Source organism: Marmota marmota, unplaced genomic scaffold (assembly GCF_001458135.2).
Source record: "Marmota marmota marmota unplaced genomic scaffold, marMar, whole genome shotgun sequence".
Classification (NCBI taxonomy): domain Eukaryota; kingdom Metazoa; phylum Chordata; class Mammalia; order Rodentia; family Sciuridae; genus Marmota; species Marmota marmota.
The window spans coordinates 2,270,311-2,292,408 of record NW_025999962.1 but is presented as its reverse complement, the minus strand read 5'-3'; the positions used below and the strand labels follow the sequence as shown (position 1 = coordinate 2,292,408).

Genomic DNA, 22,098 nt, shown 5'->3' with positions numbered 1-22,098 from the left:
CCACCATTAGAAATATCTAAGACTGACACGGTGAGGTACAAAAAAGGTCACAACAAGTTAAATAAACATGCCAACTGGGAGAAACATACATGTACAGGAGCTAAGCAAGCTGACTGAACAAGTGGATCAGCAAGTCACAGAGAGAGAGAGAGAGATGGCCCAATAAAAAAGCCAAAAAAACTGTGCACTGTCCCTAAAGAGAGGCATGCAGAACAAAAAAGGAAGACATCTACTTAAAGGTCGATGATTAGAAAACACGAGAAAGATTTCTCTCTCCAACAATGGAGAAAATATCAGGGAGGGGCCTTCACACGCTGCTGGTTCCAGAATAAATTACCACAAACTGTCCTTGGCCCCGGCCAGGTCATCAGCAGAAGGTGTGCGAGCTGTGGTGGCAGTCCCCCAGCCTCCGGGAGCCTGTTACTCAGAACAGCCTGGAAGCCACTCGGCTTCACAACGCTCCACACCAAAGAAATGGGGAACAAACAGGGGTCCTGACAGCACGTAGTGTCACATCCACACCAGGGACAGTGGGCCGGTGACAGAGCAGGAGAGGCAGGTTGTCTAGGCCAGGACGGGAGTGCACAGTGTTACAGGGTCCCAGCCAGTCACGCCTGCGGTAGATGGGACACCAAGGACACCCTCGGGAACGCGGGAGGGGACCCTGACGGGTGGGTTCTGCTTTATGCACTTCTGGGTTGGGAAGTTTGTGAGATTGCTTCAGGCTTTTGAGTAATGAGAATCTTAAGGACTTTTTTAAACACATCTAATCCACCCAGTCTTGCTCCTCTCAAAAAAGTAAATAAATAAATAAATCACGCCTCACTGGGGAGCACCGGGGTCTGGAAGGCTCTGCCAAGCTCCCGGGCAGCCCCCAGGCACACTAGGGCTGTGGCCACCACAGCATCCTGCGGGCTCCATAGCTCTGGCCTCGGTGGCAAGCTGAACTGGGCGCTGACCGTCCAGCTGGGCAGAAGTTTCTGGCAAGCAGGCCAGCTCTGCTTTTGAGGACGCCTGAGTCCGCAGGGAGCAGGTGCTCCCAGGGTCTGGCCGGAGGAGCAGGGGGCAGGGCGGGGAGGGGCCAGGCTAGCTGGCTCTGCTTTCCCTCTCCTGTCATCTACGTCCTGCCCGCCCCTCGGCCTGCCTGCCCTCCTGGCCCTCCCTGAGAGCCCTCCATGGTCTGGCATTTCTCACAAGCCTGGCCCCTCCCCACCGAAGGACCTCACTCACTTGCCAGATTCCACTGTCCCACAGGCCCCTTCAAAGTGGCCTCCCAGGCTCCTCTCTCCCCTGCGCCTGGGCATCCCTCCGAGGCTGCCCCCGCCATGGCCACCCCCCAGGGGGCTCTCCGTGGCCACCCCGACCCCACAAGCCCCTCACGGCTCCTCTGACTTCCAAGGCTCTGCAGGATCCCCATTTGGAGGGAATTTAGAAATGCCAGATTTCTAAGAATGAGCCGTCCGGGGGTTTGTCAACACATGTCCCCTCGGTGACGGTGACGGGAAGCACGTGCCTGAGATCCCGGGACGGAGGAGCCAGCTGTGCAGGCCCCAGCTGCGAGCCTTCCACGGCCCCTGCCCTGTGTGCGGGCTCCCACCACAGCTCCCAGGCAGGACGGTGCTCAGCTGTGCCCTGCTCTAACACCAAGGCCTGTCCTCTACCTGGTGCCCCGTCGGCCCTGCTCCGGGTGAACGGCTGGGGGGATGCAGACACCCTGCTGTCCCCGTGACCAAGTCCTAGAGGGGACCCCATCCAGCCAGGGTCACAGACGCCATAGGAAGGGGTGGAGATGCAGCCTTCAGGTGGGCACTGATTGACCCATGGCACCTGCCATGGTGGCCCCGTAGCCTCCTTCCACAGATGAGGAGAGGGGGCTGGCCGCAGGGGGCACACCCCAAGCCACACAGCCAAGTGGGGTTTGGCCAAGCCAGCCTCCTGCCTTCCAGGAACCCACGGGCTACAGGTCGCTCTGGCCATGATCACTCTGTGCTTCATAGGGCCCTGGGCCAACTCCACCTGTCATCTGTACTGGGACCCTCAGAGATTTCCTCAAGGCCTCCTGGGTGCTGGGGACTGTGCCAGGCCCAGGAAGGGGCTTCCCTCAACATACGGTCCAGCTCTGGGGTAGCTGTAACCGTGGAAAGAAGTCCCAGGGGCATGGGTGACATCCGGAGAGATTCTGGGTTGTCCCTGCTAGGTGGCAGGTGCTACCGGCCTCTACGGTCGATGAGGGCAGGAACGCTGGTCGGCATCCTGCAGTGCCCAGGAAGGCCCGCCACAGAGATCCACCCAGCATGCACAGTGCTAAGGGGCACCCTGCTCGAGACGGAGGGCACACAGTAGGTCCTTTACTGACAGGCCCATCTGGCGAGGAACCAGGGACCCAGAGCACCCTCCCCCCTCCACGCAGCCTGATGCCCACTGGCAGAACTGGGCCTCACGCCTCCTCAGGCACAGAGGGCACCTCAGGGCTGAGGGCACAGGGTGGGGAGGAGGGCGCTCCCACCAGGGGGCTGGAGAGAGCGCAGGGGTGGGGGCTACCTCTTTCCAAGGCCAGTGGGGACAGAAAATGAGAGAGGCACGGAACACTGGCTCTAAAACTAGTGAGCTGGGCTAGCTCTGAATCCTCTGTGTCCAGCAGGCGAACGCAGCCCACGGGGCTCCCTCGGAGTCCATCTCTGGCCATTAGGTGAAGTCGTACGAGTGAGGGTCTTCCCGTGTGATATCCACGACGTTAAAGAAGGGCTCCAAACTGAGCTCCTTGCCAGAGGCCAGAGCACTGTGGCCAGGGCTTCCCCCGGGGGTGATTAAAGAGAGCCAGTCCCACATGCAGTCCTTGAGGGCCCCATTGTCCTTAGACAAAGGGCCAGCTCTTCAGCGGAGGGCCCCAGAGGTGCCTCCAAGGAGCTCAGGGTGGCTCGTTGCCATGACAACCCCTGTGCCCACCGGGGCCTGGAGGGCAGCAGGCTCGGGGACAGCCCAGGTGCTGCCAAGACCCGTCGGCCCCACAGCGACTGCCCCAGAGGGTGGAGAGGCCGCCTCCACAGACCAACGGCCAGTAGGGACCGTCTCTGGGCATGGGGACGCCTTGCTGTCTGTATTTTGGTCTTAGAATATTCTAGAGTGAGCACATTTACCTTTGGGAACAGAACAGAGAGACTGTCTTTATTCTGAGAAGCAACTTCACACACACAACATGAAGCTCTAACGGTCAACACCTCGAGCTGCGCTTCTTCAGCTGGCGCTTCCAGCTCTGTGCGTACTTGGATGTCCATAGCGCAGCCAGAGCCAGCTGCACGCTCCCCGGGCCAAGGGCAACTCCAGCACGCTGGACCAGCCCTGCAGTGTGAGGCTGGCGGACTCACGGCTGGCGGACTCACGGCAGGTCTAGCCAGCTCCTTGGTGGCCCAGGGCTCCTGCCACACGCACTCTCCCAAGGCCGTGAGACGCCAGCGGGGACCAGCGGTTTGTCCGGGCAGCCTGGCTCTCCCAGCAGCACAGCATGCAGCACGTCCCCCGACTGAGCTAGAACGCTGTCAGTCAGGCTGACCGTCGCGGGCATGCTGCCTTCATTCAGTCAACATCACTGGGGGCCCCTTGACCTTGGGCCAGGCTCCTGCAGCGCAGGCACCCACGATCCCAGGAATGAGGGACTCCTCACAGTGCCCCGCGCCCTTCGGGGCTGCAGGTATGGTGGGGTCTCCCAGGGGCTGTGCTGAGGGCAGGAGGGTCAGGATTGGTGAGGGGGCCCCCTCCACCAGGATGAGTGGCCTTTACAGCTGATGTGTGACACCAGCACCAAGAGTGGTCAGACACATTGACCGCTCTGTGCTCACTGCTCTGTGGACACTAGGAGCGTCCGCTGCTGGGCTGCATGACCCTGAGGAGGCTCATCTTTTACTTCCCCCAGCGCCAGCTCTTTCAATTCCACCGGGAGCCTTCTCCCCGCTGCCTCCAGGGCAGCCAGCAAGTCGTCGGGACGTCACTGGGTGCTGGGTCTCAGGAGCCTTGCCTCACCCTGACCAGGGCCCTGTTGCCAGGGCTCCAAGTGGGACGACCGTGAACAGCAGTGCCTCACCTGTCCAGCGTCCCAGTGACCAGCAGATGGCCAGGCCACTGAGACGGGGAGTGACGTCCCTGAGCTGCATCTCCACAGCGGCCTCCCAAGATCCCACCACCTGGGCCCGCGTGAGGCTGCAGACCAAGGCTGCAGCGGGGAGCCAGACACACAGGGGGACACACAGGGGGACACCAAGCAGTGGCAATGCCACCTTGGACAGCCCACAGCGGCAGGGAAGAGCGTCTGGCATGGCTGAGGGCAGGACTCTGCAATCTGCGAGGCTCGACCCCCCACAGGATGCTCAGTCCAACCTGCATCCCTGTCCGCAGCCAGGCACAGGGGACACGGGGACGTGGGGAGGTCTGCACGGGGGCCGGGGACGCCAGCAGGCCTGGGCTGCAGCTGCGGCTTCCAGACCCAGTCCTCTGCCGTCAAACCTCAGGGGCAAAGGTGAACTTGGAGCCTTCAGCTGCACGGGCAGGGGACACGGCAGTGTGCAGCTGCCACCCCAGGGGGGCCCCCAGGAAGTGCTGGGAGCTAAGGTCTGAGACCTAACAGCGCAGGGAAGTGGGGACGCACTCCTAGGATCACAGACTGCGCAAGGACCTGACCTAACGCGGGACAGCTCCTTACTAGGTGCACACTGCCCTCCCCTCCAGGCCCCCTGGGGGAAGGCCCTTGAGGCCTTCCTCCTACTGGCCCAGCTTGGAGAGGGCGCTGGGAGATGGGTCTGCAGAGTCCACCCCCCAGGCTCCAGGGCTGGACTCACGGCAGGAGCAGGGGCATCCCTGGGGTGGGGGCACGAGGCCTCAGGATGAGGTGTCGAGGGCCTGGCAGGCAGTGAGGCCGTGGTGGTGAGCCGGGGCTCCTCACTGGCGTGGCTCAGCCTCCCCGCCCCTGGGCTGGGTGCTCAACCCTGGGTCCCAGCACGACACAGACAGGCCCTCTGCTCAGGCCACCCTGCCCCCAGCTCTGGCTACCCACTGTCACTCCAACCCAGTTCTGAGGAGGGGGCCTGGAGGGACAAAGATGTGGCCCAAGGTCACCCCCCACAGCATCTGTGCATCCTCTGGAGACCCCCCTGGAACGAGGATGAGGCAAGGCCCAGCTCACCCCTCCCCAGACCAGACTGACTCCTCGGTCCCCCTCCCTCCCCCCGTCCAGATCAGCCAAACCTGGGGTTCATGGAAGCAGCCACCTGCCCACCCCGCCCTGCTGACTCATCCCCACACAAGCCCCTGCAAGAAGAGGCCTGGGGCTCCCGCTCAGCCCAGGAGGCTTGCCGGCACCTATCAGCCCAGCCCCGGGCCTAGGGGAGCACCCCAGACCCACCTGCACCGCCGGGGTCCACTCCAAACTCACAGTCACCCACGGTGGCTGCGTCCTCCACCTCAGCCCCTCTCAGGTGTGGGCAGCAGCCTAACTCTGGCCAGCCCCCCCCAGACGGCACACCTCGGCCACAGCCTGTGCTGAGAGAAGGAGCTGACCCCCCAGGCACCAGCAGGACACACCCTGGCACAGCCCAGGTGTCAAGCCACTTGGCCAGCCAGTCCTGTAGGCAGACTGTGGGCCAGGACCCTGCCCACGCACTGCCAGCCCCGACCAGGCAAGGGGCCCAAGACCCCCACCTGGGCCCTCCTGGGGGGAACAGAAGAGCTGGGACCACAGCCCACAGGTCCCCCACAACAGAGAGCTGTGAGCAGACACTCCCGAGCCACGTGGCCCAGGCAGGACGGCTCCCAGGTGTTTCATAAGCTAAATAGAAAGTGGGGGCCTAACCATAGGCTCCTTTAAGGCTGCAGACAGGAAACAAGGAAGCATGGCGGCCTGCCTCCATGGAAGGGCAGCACTGGGAGGGCCGAGCCTGAGCCCAGGATGGTGGCTCAGGGCTGCAGGAGGTGCCCACTGGGGAGTCAACGGACAGGCCTCCCCACATGCACTCCTCAGCACAGGACAGACCGTGACCAGCTCTGTAAGTCCTCTCCTGATTGGCAGGTACCTATCTGCAGGACAGTCAGGCTCCTGACAGCCAGTGTGGGGTGGTCAGCTCCTGCCACAGGGTCAGCTAGACCATGCAGCCCGTTCTGCGGGTCCCCAGCACAGACCACCATCCACAACAGCAGGAATGAAAAGCCTTCAAAACAGGAGACGGTCATGGAGGACCTGGGTCCCAGCAAAGGTCAAAGAATCCTGGCGGCTGCCGAGGCACAGTCTCAGCCACCAGAGAGGCTGACACGGACATGCTCACGACAGCTCGCAGAGAAGTCACGACACGCTCTGTCCAAGTGGTGCTTTTGGAAAACACCGTCATGAACGCAGAGGGATAGCTGCTGGACCGCCTCCCGCTGATTATCACTCCTGGGGAGGCTGCAGGTTCTCTTCCCACCTCCCACGGTGACTGTGGACAAGTCAGGACTGGGCCAGACTGAAGCCACGTGTCTCGGTGCTCCTCTCCACACAGGGGAGGCTGGAGGCCTGGCCACTGCCTCTCCCAGGCCTCCCCACTGGCCTGTGGGTCCTGCCAGTGGGAGAGCCCTGCGCTCACTGAGAGGGAAGGGACGCCTGCTCAGAGGCTGCAGGACAGCGGTGGGAGCAGGCTTCTAGGTGGGTCACACCTGGGAGGTGGGTCACCTGCCAGGAGGTGGGGCCCAGGGCTGCTGGGACAGGGGAGTGTGGTCCTGAGCAGGCCCCTGCGTGGGGAGAGGCAGTGGGGAGCAGACCCCCTTTGGCCCTGCTCCCATTCCCTCTGTGAGACCCCTTCCTGCTCGGATCACCCAGCGGGTCTGTCTTTCCCGGTGGACTCTGACACGTTCCTCTGGTCAATAAGATCAGCTCTTTCAAAAGCAGGAGTAGAGGACCCTGGTGCCTGGCCCTTCCCGTGTGAAGCGTCAGTCCCTCCGCTCTCCTGGGCACGCTCGTCCACCCGGCCAGAGCCTGGGCTTCCTGGAGCAGGCCAGCAGGTGTGGGAGCCCAGGTCTAGGGAGGTCACAGTGCCAGGAGCCCCAGGAAGGACGCATCCTCAGGTGGGCTGCTGGGGAGGAGGCGGATGGGGGCCAGACCCGCAGCAGGACCTCCACGGGACACCAAGGAGCGGCAGGACGTGACTCTGGCTCAGAGCTCACTTCTACAACATGGGCTTTGTCCTCTGGTGAGGACACGGCTCTGGTCCTGGGTGACCCACGGCTCTGGTCCATGGACATGCAGTGCTGGGGCTCAGGACTGGGTGGGGCCGGCCCCCACAGCAGGTGCCCTCAGAGCTGAGGCTCTGGGAGGGGAGAGGATTCCAGCCGGGGCAGGGAGTCAGGCTGAAGGAAGGCCGAGGCCCAGAAATGCCTGCTGCGTGCAGGTGGGGGCGGGCGGAGAGGGCAGCGCGGGTCCAGCCCAGTGGACAGCAGGCACAGCTGCGCTCCCAGACACAGGTGAGGGAGTACGGGCAGTGCTGCCGGGGCTCAGGTCTGCGGCCAGGTGGTCAGGAGGGCCTTGGGCTCCCACCACAGGCCCAAGCAAGGGTCACAAAGCCAGGGGAGCCCCGGGTGACCATGCAGGAGGCTTCATGGGCAACAGCAAGGGTGACCAATGGGGCTGGTTTGTCCACGGTTTTCCATTTCAGCACAGAAAGCCCAGGTCCTTAAATCCCTCACCCTGGGCAAGCGGGGGACCCCAACAAGGCCCAGAGGAGGGAGGGAGAGCTCCCCAGGCAGCCTGGGCCTCACCTGTGACAGGCAGCCACCCTGCCCCTCAAGCACCGTGCAGTCCTACTGCCTTCCAGCTGGCCACCCCCATGCCACCAAAACCAGCAACCCTGGATGGAGAGGTCAGTGCGTCTCATGACTTGACAATACCCTTCCAAGTCATCAGAACAATCCAAAAGTGATATTCAGCTTGAAAACTGCCAACTGACTTTAAAAAAAAAAAAAAAACTTAAAAATATACCATCTAAGGGTGTCAAAAAATGTCGTGAAACCGGACAGTGGTGACAGGGCACGATGCTGCCACTGCACTGAGCGCCACCAGGCTGGACGCGCTGAAATGGCCAGTCCTCGTGAGCTGGCAGTGCCACCTGAGCCCCTGTAAGGACGTGACCACCCAACCCAGGGACCACTGGGAAAGGCTCACTTTTCAACTCTCATCTCTGCCACCTGGACACCCCCCCGGGGGCACTTCATTTTGCCGCTCAGCCAACCAGAGCAGAGTCCGCTTGCCCACCTTACAGTGGGCTCCTTAAGCCACCCTCAGGCCCTGGGCACCTCCCTGAGGCAGGGCAGGGAGTGCAGGCGGCTCACAGCGGCCATGCGGGTGGGGGCCAGCAGGCAACGGCAGGCGACCTGCCCGGGCTGACCCTGCATGGCTCCCACCCCGCGCCCCAGACCCCCTGCAGCCCGTGCCACAGGCCCACCCACCCACAGGGCCCACCCACAAGTGCTACTTGAGCCCTGTGCCAGGGCTGGCTAACCGTGAGATGCCCCTCTGTTTTCTAAGCAGGTTATCGGGAAAGACAGGCCTAGGAGGCTGCGCTCGCCCCATCAGAAAGCAGAGGCAGAGGCACTGGAGGAGTGAAGGAAAACCCAGAGTCCCCAGGAGCCACCGCACAGAGGGACAAAAGGCCCTCCCTAGCCCCCCGCCTCAGTCCCCCAGATACAAAGCCGGCCCTAAAGCTGGGCGTGGTGGCACCGGCCTGTCATCCCTGTGGCTCCAGAGGCTGAGGCAGGAGGATCTCAAGTTCGAGGCCAGCCTCAGCAACTTAGTGAGGCCCTGTCTCAAAATAAAATAAAAGGGCTGGGGATTTGGTCAGTGGTTAAGTGCCCCTGGGTTCAGTCCCTGGTATTAAAAAAAGAGATCTTGCCCCTGAACACCTGGCCCACTTTTAAACCACCCCATGTTCCCTTCTAGCTCAAGACATGTCAGACCCATGGCAGAGAAAAACACAGGAGGGAAACGGAACCCTGCTGAAGGCCCAGGGACTTCCAGCCAAACCAGGCTGTCCCAACCCTAAAGCCACTAGCTGCCTGCCTTGGGGCTTGGTCTCCCCCAGAGAAGACCCCACCAGGCCCTCCTCACTCTCCTTCCAGCACAAGGCCGCGTCCTGGACTCAGAACACAGTCTCGGGCGTGCACGCCCCGGCTCCCCTGCCTTGCAGCGCGCTCACAGCCAGGTGCCCGTGCAACACGCCACAGCCCATGGCCTGGACTTCCTGTCCTGCACACACACGGGCACCCCTGACCTCTGACGGCCACATGCTGGACGGACAGGAAGCCTCTCAGAACAATAAACCTTGATATTTTCCATTCTCTCTTCTTTGAAAATATGGGCACTTTCAATGACGTGCTAGAATTTTCCATGCGTAAGAGATCACCGAGTTGGAGAGGCGCCCCCACCCCCACCCCCGCGACTGGGAAGCTTGGCTTCAAGCCACAGTGTGTGTGTGTGGGGGTGTGCACCAACGTCCTAAAAATGCCCAAAGCTCACACACCGATGTTTACCAGCCCCGCAAGGCGCCTCCCACAGCCCACACCCGCACCTCGATCATTTGATAGTTATTTAGGGAGTGGGGAGCCCACAGGACACAACGAACAGGGGCCTCATCCTGAGCAACACACGATCTGTTCAGAGGACAAAGGAGCAGGGTCCCTGTGCACCACGTGGCTTTGTAACCAGGGAGACGGTGCTGTGTTTCGGGTGCTCAAAGGAGAACTGGGCATCTGATCTCGGCGCCTGCTCCTCTTCCTATACCCCAGGACCTCCCCCTCCACCCGCTAAGAGACGTCAGGCCAAACTGCCTAAAGGTAGCAAATGCCAAAGAAAAATGCACCCAAGCCAGCACCCACGCAGCGGTTTGGAACCCAAGACTCAGTCCTGGGGGAAGGGGAAGGAGCTGGGTCAGCCCTGGAACACAGCAGCTGCAGGCTCACCCGCCACCTCCTCTCACTTCCTCTCCCCCCAGGTGGTAGATTCAGGAGAGGTACCCAGCACCAGGCCTCAATCCCCAACTCGTCTCCCTTCCTGGGCTGGGCTGCGAGACTTGGGACACCAAAGATCCAGGAACACCTGTCCCTAAGCTGGAGGTCCCAGACACAGCAGCAAGCTGAGGAGCCCCTCATCCACCATGGGTGCCTCTACACAGTCCCTGCTCTCTCCCAGGCTCCCAAGGAACATGCTTCTCTGTGAGCTCTCTCCATGCAGCTAAACAACCAGAGACCTTATCCACATACCAGGCACAAAAGAACTTATGTTGAAGAGTGTGTCCCCTTGGCTGTTTAGGATGACAGGAAGTGGGTCAAGAGTTTGCAAGAATGTGCAGAACGAAGAGACCTCAGCCCGGGAGGAGAACCCCAGAGGCGGGCACTGGCCTCGGGACTCAGGATGATGGGGCTGCTCGGCCACTCATGCTCTGGTCAAAACCGTACCTGAAACCCCACAGTAGAGGACCCACCCCCACGCCTCCGCCACCTGAGGTGTACGACAGTTTGATCCCCCAGACCCCGAACTACCTGGGGCTCTCTGTCGCTGTGACTCTCCTCCACTCACGTTGCAGAAATGGGCTCCTATGTCCTTCTCTTGTCTGACTCATTTCACCTGAGCAGAATGTCCTTGAGGCTCACCATGTCACACCAGGTATGAGTGTTCTGCCTGTTACGGCTTGGAAGGGAGGTGTTCCCCCAAAAGCTCATGAATTAGGCAATGCAGAAAGTTCAGCAGCAAAATGTTTAGGAGAGCCAGTGGATTGATCATACGGTGGACTGATGATCTGAAGGACTATTAGGTGGTGACTGCAGGCAGGCGGGGCACAGCTGAGGGAGCAGGTCATTGTGGGTGTGGCCTTGGACTATATCTTGTCCCTGGCTCCTCTCTCTCTCTCCCTCTCTCTCTCCCCTACCCCCTCTCTCTTTACCAGCTGCCATGAGTGAGAAGTTGCCTTCCACCATGACGTTCTACCTTACCTCAGATCCAGAGCCACAGAGTCAGCCAACCATTGACCATGGATGGGACATCTAAAAACATGAGCCCCAAAGAAACCTCTCCTCCTCTAAGTTTTTTCTGTTGAGGTATTTTGGTCACAGAGACAAAAAGCTAACTACACACCTGCTTCTGAAGGCGCTGAGTGGGTGGACCACATTGGTTCACCCCGCCCTGTGATGGATGCTGGGTTGCTTCCACCTTGGATTAATTTTTTTTAGTTGCCAATGGACCTTTATTTAGTTATTTACCTGTGGTGCACAGAATCGAACCTAGGGCCCTCACACATGCCAGGCAAGCGCTCCACCGATGAGCCCCAGCCCAGCCCTGCTCCCACCTTTGACCATCACGAACAATGCTGCCTTGAACACGGTGCACAACTACCTCTTCAAAACCTGCTCCTCATTCTCTGGGGAACGTGCTCAGAAGCAGGCTACCAGATCCCACGGGAAGTCCGCTGATCTGGAAGCCTGCTGTTCCTTCTCCGTGGCGCGCCATGCTGTTTTCTTCCGCAGCGAACGGCGGCTTTACGTTCCCACAACAACACACAAGGCTCCCGGTCTCTCCGTGGCTCCACCACACTTGCTGATTTCTGGTGCCCCAGTGGTGGCACCTCCCTGTGGTTTTGATTTGCATTTCCCTAAGGAGGAGCCATGCTGAGCATCTTCACATGTGCTTCTTGGCCATTTGTATTTCTTAAGGAAATGTCTATTGCAGCCATTTACCCATTTTTGAATCTCAGGTTGTTTTCTTATTGAATTGTGGGAGTTCTTTATATACTCTGGATATTAATCCCTTAACAGACGCACAATTTACAAATGTTTCAGCTCCAGGAACCAAACCCAGGGGCACTCTTCCACTGAGTTACATCCCCAGCCCTTTTTATTTATTTACTTTTTTTCCTTTTTATTTTTTATTTTGAGGCAGGGTCTAAGTTGCCCAGGATAGCTGCAAACGTGCAATCCTCCTGCCTCAGCCTCCCAGGTGGCTGGGATCACAGGCAAGTGCCACACACTCAGCTTCGTGACGGTTTTTAAATGAGATGATTTCTCAGCACCTGTAATGTACATAGGCAAGAGAAAGAGAGTAAAAACCACAGCCACCTCCTGGCTGGACGTCTGCGTTTCCAATCCTGTACCTAAGAAAATTCAAACCTTGGGAAAGTAAAGAGAGGTCCTGGGAGATTCTGGTCCTTCCCCATCAGGCCCAGAGGGGGCTGGACTTACCTGGAGTCAGGCAATCAGCAGTGGGCAGCTGGGAGGGCCCAACCCAGGCCAAGCCCCGGTGAAACCTCATGCTGTCTCAGAGAGCTAGCGGTCATCCATGTCAGCGTCACAGCACATGTAAGAACGGCTGCTGGACCATGGCCGTGCCCAGCGGTGTCCGGCGGTAGAGCTGCACAGCAGCTGGCCGGCCTCACGCTGACTGTGCGCAATCAGCCGGCTGATCAGCGCTTACTGCCCTGCGAGGGAGTTCTTATCTCCCAATGCTAACACAGAGCAGGATTTTACTTGAATTAGTCGCTGTTAGTTTACCTTAACTGAGTGTCATTTAGATTAGATACGAAAAAGCTCTGAAACTGTAAAAACAAATACAGAACTGGGAGTGGAAATAGACTATGATAAAGAAGGAAAATTTCTGACGGATATATAGATGGCCGAAGGGAGGGTGCGAGGCGGGGCGGGAGGCAGCCCCCTGTCAGTGGCGGCTGGGCTCTGCATCTGGAAGGCCCTCAGAGCCCGGCTCCGCCCCTGCTCAGCCTGGACGCCTCACCTGGTATCTGCCTCCCCGGACCCCAGAAGCAGCCCTGCTGACTCCTAAGGGCCGCCCCACACAGGGCAGGGGCTCACCTTCCTGCACCTGGTGCCCACCTGCCCTGCACACACCAGCATCCACAACAGCTCCACACAGAGACCCACAGGGACAGAGACAACTCCCCGAGATCCCCCAACCCCCTGTTACCCCCGCCCAGCATTGCAGACACACCCCGGGGCAGCCAGCAGCACAGGCACCACGTGCACAGGACTCTCCGCCCTCCTGCTTCCTGTTTGGTGGTGGCTCACACTGGGCTCCATGCCCAGAATCCCTGAGCCTGTGCCCAAGGCCTTGGGCTGTCACAGTAGCCCCTCTGTGGCCTAGCCATCAGTGAGCAGTGGACACTGTGGTTAGAGCACTAGACGTACCGGTCTGGGCCTGGTTCTGCCTTCCAACCTCAGTTTCTGTGCCTGACAATGGGTTTCTGTGGGATGAGGCAGGCAGACCCCGAGCAGGTGCCCAGATAGTGGGCAGACCACAACCCAGGCAGGCAGCAATAGCACCCACGACGCCTGGCCAGAACAGCCCGCCTGGTGGGGCCCAGGAACTGGCCAAACGCTCCACAGAGCGGTTCCTGGGCTACAGAGAAGCAGGACTGAGGATCCAGATGCAAGGGCAGGATGGCGGCCAGGCGCAGCTGCTAACGCTTGCTGTGCGCACCGCTGACCTGGGCACCGCTGGTTCCCTTGGAGCCCCACTTCCTGGTCTGGAAAACGGGGGTGCTTCCACCTGGATGGCAAAGCCCCGGAACCTAGGGTCACCTGCTCGTCCAAAGTTCACCTTTGTCCACAGTGTCCCAGGAAAAGCAGCTGCAAAGCCCCCTGCACTCGCCCCGCAGTGACAAACCACCTGTTCCAACAGCTCCCGCTTGTGACTCTCCACAGAGGGTGCATACGTCTGACATCTTGACCTCTGCAGGACAGCCCTGTGAACCCAGGGCCAGCAGCCCTCCCTGCTTCCAGGAGGGCCACAGTTCAGGATACACTCCCAGCCCCCAAAAGGCCCCCAGCTCTCAAGGTCCCCAGCACACTTCCTCGTGTCCCCAGACGGGGTTAAAACAGTGCATTGGGGGTGGCTGCAGGGAGGTGCTTTCCTGCATGATCTGCCTGAAAGCAGGGGTGCGTGTCGAGTGACAGAAGAACTGGCCTCCATCCAGGACCCCAAGAGACAGACACTAGAGTGACAGCAGCAACACCTGGCCAAGTGGGGCTTCTCCCAGCTGTGGAATGCCACATCTCGAAAACTGGACGGATCACAGGTACGCACAGGTTCTCACCTGAAGCAAAAGTGTGAGAATCCAACTGTGGAGTTTCCTGAAAAAGGCCCATCCCCTGCCCCAGGGCATGTCCCCCAACACGGAGGGAGGGACTGAAGATGGCTCTTGGGGGTGTCTCTGGATCCCCTGGCAGGGCCCCATGCCTCTGGGTGACCCCACCCAGCTCATGCCAGAAATAACCTACAACAAATATTTGCCAAGAGAGCCAGGCCCCGGCCCGCGGGGAGCAGAGGCAGCCGGGGTGGGGGTGGGGGTGGGGGTCACCCTGCAGGAAGGAGCAGCCACTGGCATGAGTTTGTCCCTGGGACCCTCACAGCCTAGAACCCAACCCCCCGTGTTTCCTGGGGTGGACCCAGCACCCTTCCAAAAAGAACACCGGAAAGTACCAGGAAGACCAGGTAGTGTGACCTAAAGGGCCCCTTGATCTAAAGGGCCGCCTCCCGGTACTCAGGGACCTGATTTTGGACGCTGACATGAACCTGTGTTCGGGTTAGAGGACACTAAGGAAAACCACAGAAAACTATTTCCCGCGGGCTGTGAACAGCGAACACCTGGCCAAACTTGTGCATACTTTCCACATGCTCTGCCCCACAAGATAACATCTACCTCTGTTTGGATCTCAGCGCTGGCAGGGACAGAGGCCTGTGGCACCCGGCCATACACACGCCCCAGGCCCAGACGCTGCTGCCAGGGGCCCTACCTTCCACCTATCCCGCTCCTCAACCGGTGTCTGCCATCGGGTAGGCCTACACGTCAGCTCAAACCAAGCAGACTCTTCGACGGTGACACAGGTCCTCCACAGAGCTCCAGAGCCACCGAGAACACCAGCCACCACCCAGGTGACTTCAGCAGCCCCCTCCTGCCCCTCACCTCACCTGGTGCTGCTGGGCGCCCGGCCATGGCACGTCAGGCCCCCGTGGACCTGCACCCCTTCCTGCCTCCCAGGGCCCTGCTCCCACGGCCTCTGCTCCCCGCCCCCTCCAGGCCCAAAGACTCAGAGAAGCAGCTACCGGCAGCCCCCCCAGCTACACAGGGCTTGGCCACAGCAGGCCTGAGAGACCCTGGAACAATGCCCACCCCAACTCCAAAGAGGCCCAGAGGCTGCTGGTACCCAATTAGGAGGCACCTGCAGGAGCAGTGGTGTCGCAGGGCGGGCCAGGATGCTGGAGCCCACGGAGCTCCCAGCTCCCCTCCCCGCCTCTCACAAGGCGCCAGCACCTGTCCTCAGGCTCCCCAACCCCAGGGACCTCCTTCAGGAAGGGGCCTCCTTCAGGAGCCCCCCCCCTCGGGCTCTTCCCCATGTGGTCAGTCCTGTTCTGGCCTCCCACAGACCCTTTGGTCCTATGAATGGGAGCACAGTTGCCACCATACGCAGGTGTCCCTAGCGCTTCCTTGGTGTGCCCATTTCAGATGGGAGTAAGGCCAGGTCCATCCACATCAGGAGGTGGCAGCCAAGAATCGAATGTGGCCTGGGAGGACAGTCCCCGGTCACGCCATGACCCCGCCACTGCCACCGAATCTGACCGTCTAGGCTGGCAAGTGCTTCCCTGTTCACCCATGCTTCACGGGAACCCCACCAGGGGCCAAGCACCTGGCCCTGCTTTCTGTTCTCTCAGCCCAGAGACCAGCCCGTCAGCAACCACAACACTGTCCCCAGCCTCCCAGCAGGTCCTACAGAACATGGTAGATCGCTCCTGGCTCAAGGGATCCCTCCACCTCTGGTCTCCCTGCAAGCCGCTCACCTCACACCCCCACGTTGGCACAAATTCCCACCCCCCACCCCTGCCACTGAAGTCAGCAATCTGTGTATGGCCAGGGCCACGCTGGCTCTCCGGGGCCACACTGGCTCTCTGGGGCCTCAAAAGGGCTCTTGGGCCTTGTGCACAATGGATGCTCGGTAAGTTAAAAGTCACTCCTGCTTCTAAAACATATGAGCAAGTGGCTGTTCTCCAAAGCCGTCAGAGCCTTTAAATGGCTAACCAGTCGCCAAAAGTGGCCCATGGTTTCTGTCCCTCAGAGAATCCAGCTCGACCACTGAGGTGATTCAAGACCACCAACCTCTGCCAACTGCGAGTTTCGGGGAAATGTAATACCTCCCATCCAGGCCGCGCCTGGCACAGCAGGCAGCCCAACTTCCTTGTTTGTAACCTGCTGTTTAAAAGTCCCTGTGATATCCTGCATTTAACTAGGCCAATACCTTTAAAACTTTACCCACCTGCAGGACCGTCCACTCCCCACCAGAGCAAACGGCACACAGATTCCCAATCGTATTATTTCTCTGAGTTCCAACATTTTCTGACACATGTGAATGACTCACCGACCAACCAGTTTTGCCCCGTGACACTGCCACACACCTGCACCGTGGGAGACGTGGGGACGTTACCTTCCACGGCTGCCAAGTTCTGTGATGCACACAGCTTAAGAACCCACCCACAGGCACCCACATGTTCCAGGTGCATTAAAAATGTCAGCGTCACTAAAAGACCAACGTCTGCAAGGGGCCATGCTGGAGTTTTGCATCGGGTTCCCAGGCACACGACTTTGAAAAACACACGCAGCTTTTATAAACGTTCATGAGAAAAAAATCCCAGCCACAGAAATCGAAAACCTCATTTAAAAGTGTCACCTATGAAATGAACATCTTAATAGCTAATGGTATTTAAAAGATGGCAGCTATCTGAATTTCACTACATTCAGACTTCAAAAATTTTCAAGGTGGGGGCTGGGGTGTCAATCAGCAGTAGAACACTCCCCTAGCATGTGCAAGGCCCTGGGTTCCATCCCTAGGACCAGGGGAAAAAATTACATTTTTTCCCAAAAAGTGTTTTGTCCTTGGGGGCAACCCAACACCATCATTGCTATCCCTGGAGAATGAAGATGATCCCCAGGCCAGGCTGCAGGGAGCTGCCCCCCTCTAGCGCATGCCCGGGGCCCTGGCCCAGAACTACCCAGGCTGGCCTTCCTGCCCAGAGCCTCCAGGGCAGTAATAATGCATCAAAGACTTTAGGGTAGGCTGTAAAGCCTGCGCTGACAATTGCACCTCATTGAAAGTGGTTTCAGCTTGAATCAACAGCCTCCCGCAGGGTTCCTTACAAAGCCAGAGTCTGGAGGCTACTGGGATTGGTTGGATCCCACAGGACTCTGCCATTAGGACCTGCGGGTCTCAATCTCCTGTGAGTAGCTTCTTGGGGGCAGTAAATAGTGTCCATGGCCTGAGGGTCACACAGCACACCAACATGACTACCTCACACAGCTTCTGACCTGGCCTGGAGTCATCCAGCTTTGGATTCCTCAGAATTGTTCCCAAGGTAGGAGAGGGGGGCGTGAGGGGCGGCTGGCCTCATTCCCATCCTGGTGCCCCATCACTGGCTGCACAGCCCTGAGAAGGTCACTCAGCACCTGTGCACCTACCTCAGTGTCACCGAGGAACAAATGACAATGTGACTGTGAGAGTTTGGAAAGCTCCTTACAGCCAGAGACCAGCCTAAGGTAACTGTCATGTGGGGGTATCAGTGCACCAAGCCCCAGATTTCCTTGAGGGCCAGTCGGCCAAGGACCCACAGCCAGAAATGGCCGTTGAGACACAGCGTGGAGCCTCCACCTCCCCTCAGCGGTGACCTGGGTTGTGCACCCACCTGCTGGGAGCCCTCAGTAATCCGCATCCACCTGAACCCTGCTCTCTACTCACACAGGGGCCCGCACCGTGGACACCACACAACACCCTGTCTCAGCACGCACCTGCTCCCACTAACGCACGGTGTCCCCTGAAAATACACCCAACCCTACTATCTTGCCAAGTTGTTTCTACACAGGCCAAATTTTCCACTCCATCAGATGAAGAGGCGTGGGGGTGCAGGGTACACGAGGAGTACCCACAGTCTGGTTGACAGTCTGTCCCCCGGAGCCTGTTCCGTATTCTTTACACACTTTCACGGCATCACAAAACCTGAAGTGGTCACCAACAGGGTGACTTCGTGGCCAGAACCTAGGCTGAGGTGTCACATGACTTCAAAATCAACCCTGTGAGACCAGATCCTATGAGGAACCATCTGTCCCATGCCAACTCTCTACGGACAAACAGCCAGCGGCGGAAACTCTGCAAAGTGAATTTTCATTTCGCACAGGACGCCCACAGCAACATTGTATCACAGTGATCATTTAAACAGGGACCTAAAGGCCACAGGATCCTTCTGGGCAGTATCTTGGTCTCATAAATAAGGCCACCTGCCTGCCCAGCTGACTACATCCACAGGTGGGTAGGCAGACAGGCCACCTCATAGAGCCACCGGAGGACCCTTCCTTGTCCCCTATCCCCTGCCCAATCCTGTCTCCCCACGACTCCCAATTCCCACACCCTCTATGGTCCTCCTGTCCTTGGTACCACAGGCTGGGCCCCTGCAAGTGCAGGGTCAGCAGCATGCAGGGCCTGCGGAAGCCACTGGTAGCTGAGCTGAGAAGCTTCTCCCTTCTGCCCCCCAGCCCAGAGCAGGCAAGCAAGGTTCTCATACCGGATCCACCACTAAGATGGGCGGCCTCTGAAATAACTCCCAAATTACAAGCCCGCGTCCAGAGCCGGAGCCAAGATCAAACGGAGTTACACGTTTCAAAGAGCTACACAGAGGCGGGAACACACACGTGAGCCGAGCTGTTATTATCTGGAGGAGACAGAAAAGCAGACCAAGGGAACTCCAGCCATATTACAGGGTGACTCAGGGAACATCAGCAATTTCCAACGGTCCCACCCGGGGACTAATTGGCACATGGGGCAGGCAGTGACCTTTGATCCCTCAGACAACCCTGCCTGCAGCGGCTGACTCAAGGACATCACTCAGCACACCAGACGACCCAGATAACCCTGAGGCCAGGTTTTAATAGCACAACTGGAGGAAAGCCCTGAGAAAGCCTGCACTTGAACTTGAAGAAGCCCAGGCCTGCTCCTGGCAAAACTGCTGAGGAAAGCAGAGTGCTGCCTCCCCCTTGCTTGGTCTGGCGGGCAGCATGCCCCCAACCTGCAACTAGAGGCAGCACAGGCCCCAAGAATTGCCAAGGCCCTGCCTGAATGGGCCGCCCCTAGCAGGCCCAGCGGGGCCCTTGGCGGGTCCCCGCAGCTCCCCAGGCAGCCCACAGGAAGGCCCTCCTCCTCCCCCGGCCACTCACCCGACACAGACACTTCCATGAGTGCCTCCAGCGGCCGGTTGTTGTCCAGGTCCCGACTGAGCTGCAGCTCACCCGTGGCCGGGTCCAGCAGCAGCAGGGTCAGCTCATTGCCCTGCAGGAAGGTGTAGTTGAGGCTGTCCGACAGGTCGGGGTCATGGGCTGGGATGCGGCCAATCACACCAGTGGGGAAGCTGTTGGACTTGTTGGTGACATAGTTGTTGAAGAGGATCTGAAAGTCCGGCAGCTCGGGTGGATTGTCATTCTGGTCCAGGAGGTGGACACGCACTGTGGCCCGGCTCACCAGCGGGGCCGATGTGGCCTGCACCACCAGCACATAGTCTCTCTGGACCTCAAAATCCAGCTCGACCAGGGCTCGCAGGTCCCCACTCAGCAGGTCCAGCTGGAAGACCTCTGGCACATTGCCCTCCACGATCTGATACATGATCTGGGCATTGGGGCCTTCGTCGGGATCGCTGGCCCGTATCCTCGCCACCACCGACCCCACTGGGCTGTTCTCTTCTACAAACAGCTCCAGTTCATCCCTCTCGAACACAGGGGGGTTGTCATTAATGTCCAAGACAGACACCTGGATGTCCACAGAGGCACTTAGGGGAGCAGGGCTGCCTCGATCCACAGCCAGAGCCCGGAGGTTGTACACGGCCACATTCTCGCGGTCCAGTCGGCGCTGGGTACGGATCACACCTGAGGTTGGCTCAATGTAGAAGTCCCCATCACCATCATCCCCGCCCTGGAAGGTGTACAACAGGCGGCCGTTGGGGCCCGAGTCCCGGTCAGTAGCAGAGACCTGGAGGACGCTGGTAGATGGGGGAGCATCCTCAAAGACAGAACCCTGGTAGAAATCTCGCAGAAACCTGGGTACGTTGTCATTGGCATCCAAGATGAGGATCTCCAGGGAGGTGGTGTCTGACTTCTGAGGGATGCCGTTGTCCTGAGCAGTGATGGCCAGTGTGTAGGCGGCCTGGTCCTCATAGTCCAGCTCCGTCATGGTGTAGATGGTACCAGTGTCAGGGTCAATGCGGAACTGTGGCACAGGGTCCTCCAGCACGTAGGTGATGCGGGCATTCTCCCCCGTGTCTTCGTCGGTGGCACTGATGGTGGCAATGGAGGTGCCCACCGGCCGGTCCTCACTAACACTCACGGTGTAGTGGGAGCTCTGGAAGACCGGCCGGTGCGTGTTGGCGTCAGTGACGTTGATGAAGACCTGCGCGGTATGCGAACGCGTGCCGTCGGACGCGGTCACCGCCAGCACGTACTGCCGCTCCTGCTTATAGTCCAGCGGCAGCGCCAGGGTGATGAGGCCGCCGCCGCTCTGACTGCTGAGCGCAAAGCGGTTCCGCGTGTTTCCACCAGTGAGCTGGTAGGTGATCACGCTGTTGGCGTCGCGATCGCGGGCCTGCAGGGTCAGCACGCTGCTCCCGACAGCTGCATCCTCATTCAATCGCAACTCGTACGTGGGCTGGGTGAACACTGGGTCGTTGTCATTTACATCCAGTACCGTGATGGACACGCTGGCAGAAGAGCTCATGGGCGGCGAGCCATGGTCCACGGCCTCCACCCCAAAGCTGTAATGCTCCACCTCCTCCCGGTCCAGCTCTGCGCACACAGTGATCCAACCCGAGCTATTGTGGATCTGGAAAGGGAAGTCCAGGGTGGAGGTGGGGTCCTCAGAGCCAGCACTGCCGCCCCCCAGGGCAGCAGAGGCTGTGTCCACCAGGCGATAGCGCAGACGGGCATTCTCACCGGAATCTGCATCAACCGCCTGAATGTGCAGCACCGAATGGCCCAGAGGCACGTTCTCCAGCACAGCAGCCTGGAAGGGGCTGCTCACAAAGATGGGCGCGTTGTCATTAACGTCCAGCACCTGCACAGAGACCAGCCCCGAGGAATTAATGAGGGGAGGCCGGCCCCCATCCTGGGCCTTGATTCTAAGTGTATACTCCCGGATGGCCTCGAAATCCAGTGGGTTGATCACATCCAGGCTCCCGCTCAGAGAATGCAGGTAGAACTGCCCCTTCAGGTTCCCACTGATGATGCTGTAGTGGATGGCCGCGTTCTGACCCTGGTCCCTATCAGTGGCCTGCACACGCAGCACAGCCGTGTTCACCGCCACGTCTTCGGGCACCTGAACCACATAACGCTTCTCACTGAACTGAGGGTAGTTGTCGTTTTCGTCCTCCACTAAGATGTGCACCGTGGCCGTGGCGCTGAGCGGGCCTGGGTTGCGTCCCTGGTCGTTGGCCTCCACCAGCAATTGGTACTCAGCCGCCTCCTCCCGGTCCACCACTGCCCGGGTGCGCACTACTCCCGAGCGTGCATCAATTTCAAAGACGCCACCCGCACCCTGCAACAGGCGGTAGCGCATATTGGCATTGGAGGGCGCGTCACCATCGGTGGCACGAATGGTCAGCACCTCGTAGCCCACTTCGAGGTTCTCACGCACACGCTCGCGGTACTCAGACTGCTCGAAGACCGGGCTGTGGTCGTTGGTGTCGCTAACTGTAACGGTGAGGTAGGTGGCGGCCGAGCGCCGTGGCGAGCCGTGGTCCACGGCACTAACCTTGAGCACATGAGTGTCCTTGGTCTCGCGGTCCAGCGCGCGGGCCGTGCTCACCGCGCCCGTGGCAGAGTCGATGAGGAAGTAGCCATTGGAGCGCTCGTCGAATAGCGCCTCCATCTGGTAGGTCAGGCGCCCCGCCTCACCTTCGTCGGGGTCCAGCGCACGCAGTTCGATGACCAATGTACCCGCTGGCTCATTCTCGGGCACCGACACCTGGTAGCTGGGCAGCGGGAACTGCGGACTCGTGCTGCTGCCCGC

At 59.6% G+C, this 22,098-nt stretch overlaps 1 protein-coding gene across 1 annotated transcript in view; it reads right to left on the bottom strand.

The window, feature by feature from the left end:
* Positions 1 to 22,098, bottom strand: part of Celsr1 (cadherin EGF LAG seven-pass G-type receptor 1) — a gene marked incomplete at its 5' end in the record, with an annotated part of 118,999 nt that extends 96,901 nt beyond the window's left edge. Inside the window, one exon of the mRNA XM_048802972.1 lies at positions 19,263 to 22,098. Within this exon, the coding sequence (XP_048658929.1) occupies positions 19,263 to 22,098 (2,836 nt within the window). The remainder of the gene's footprint in view (positions 1 to 19,262) is intronic.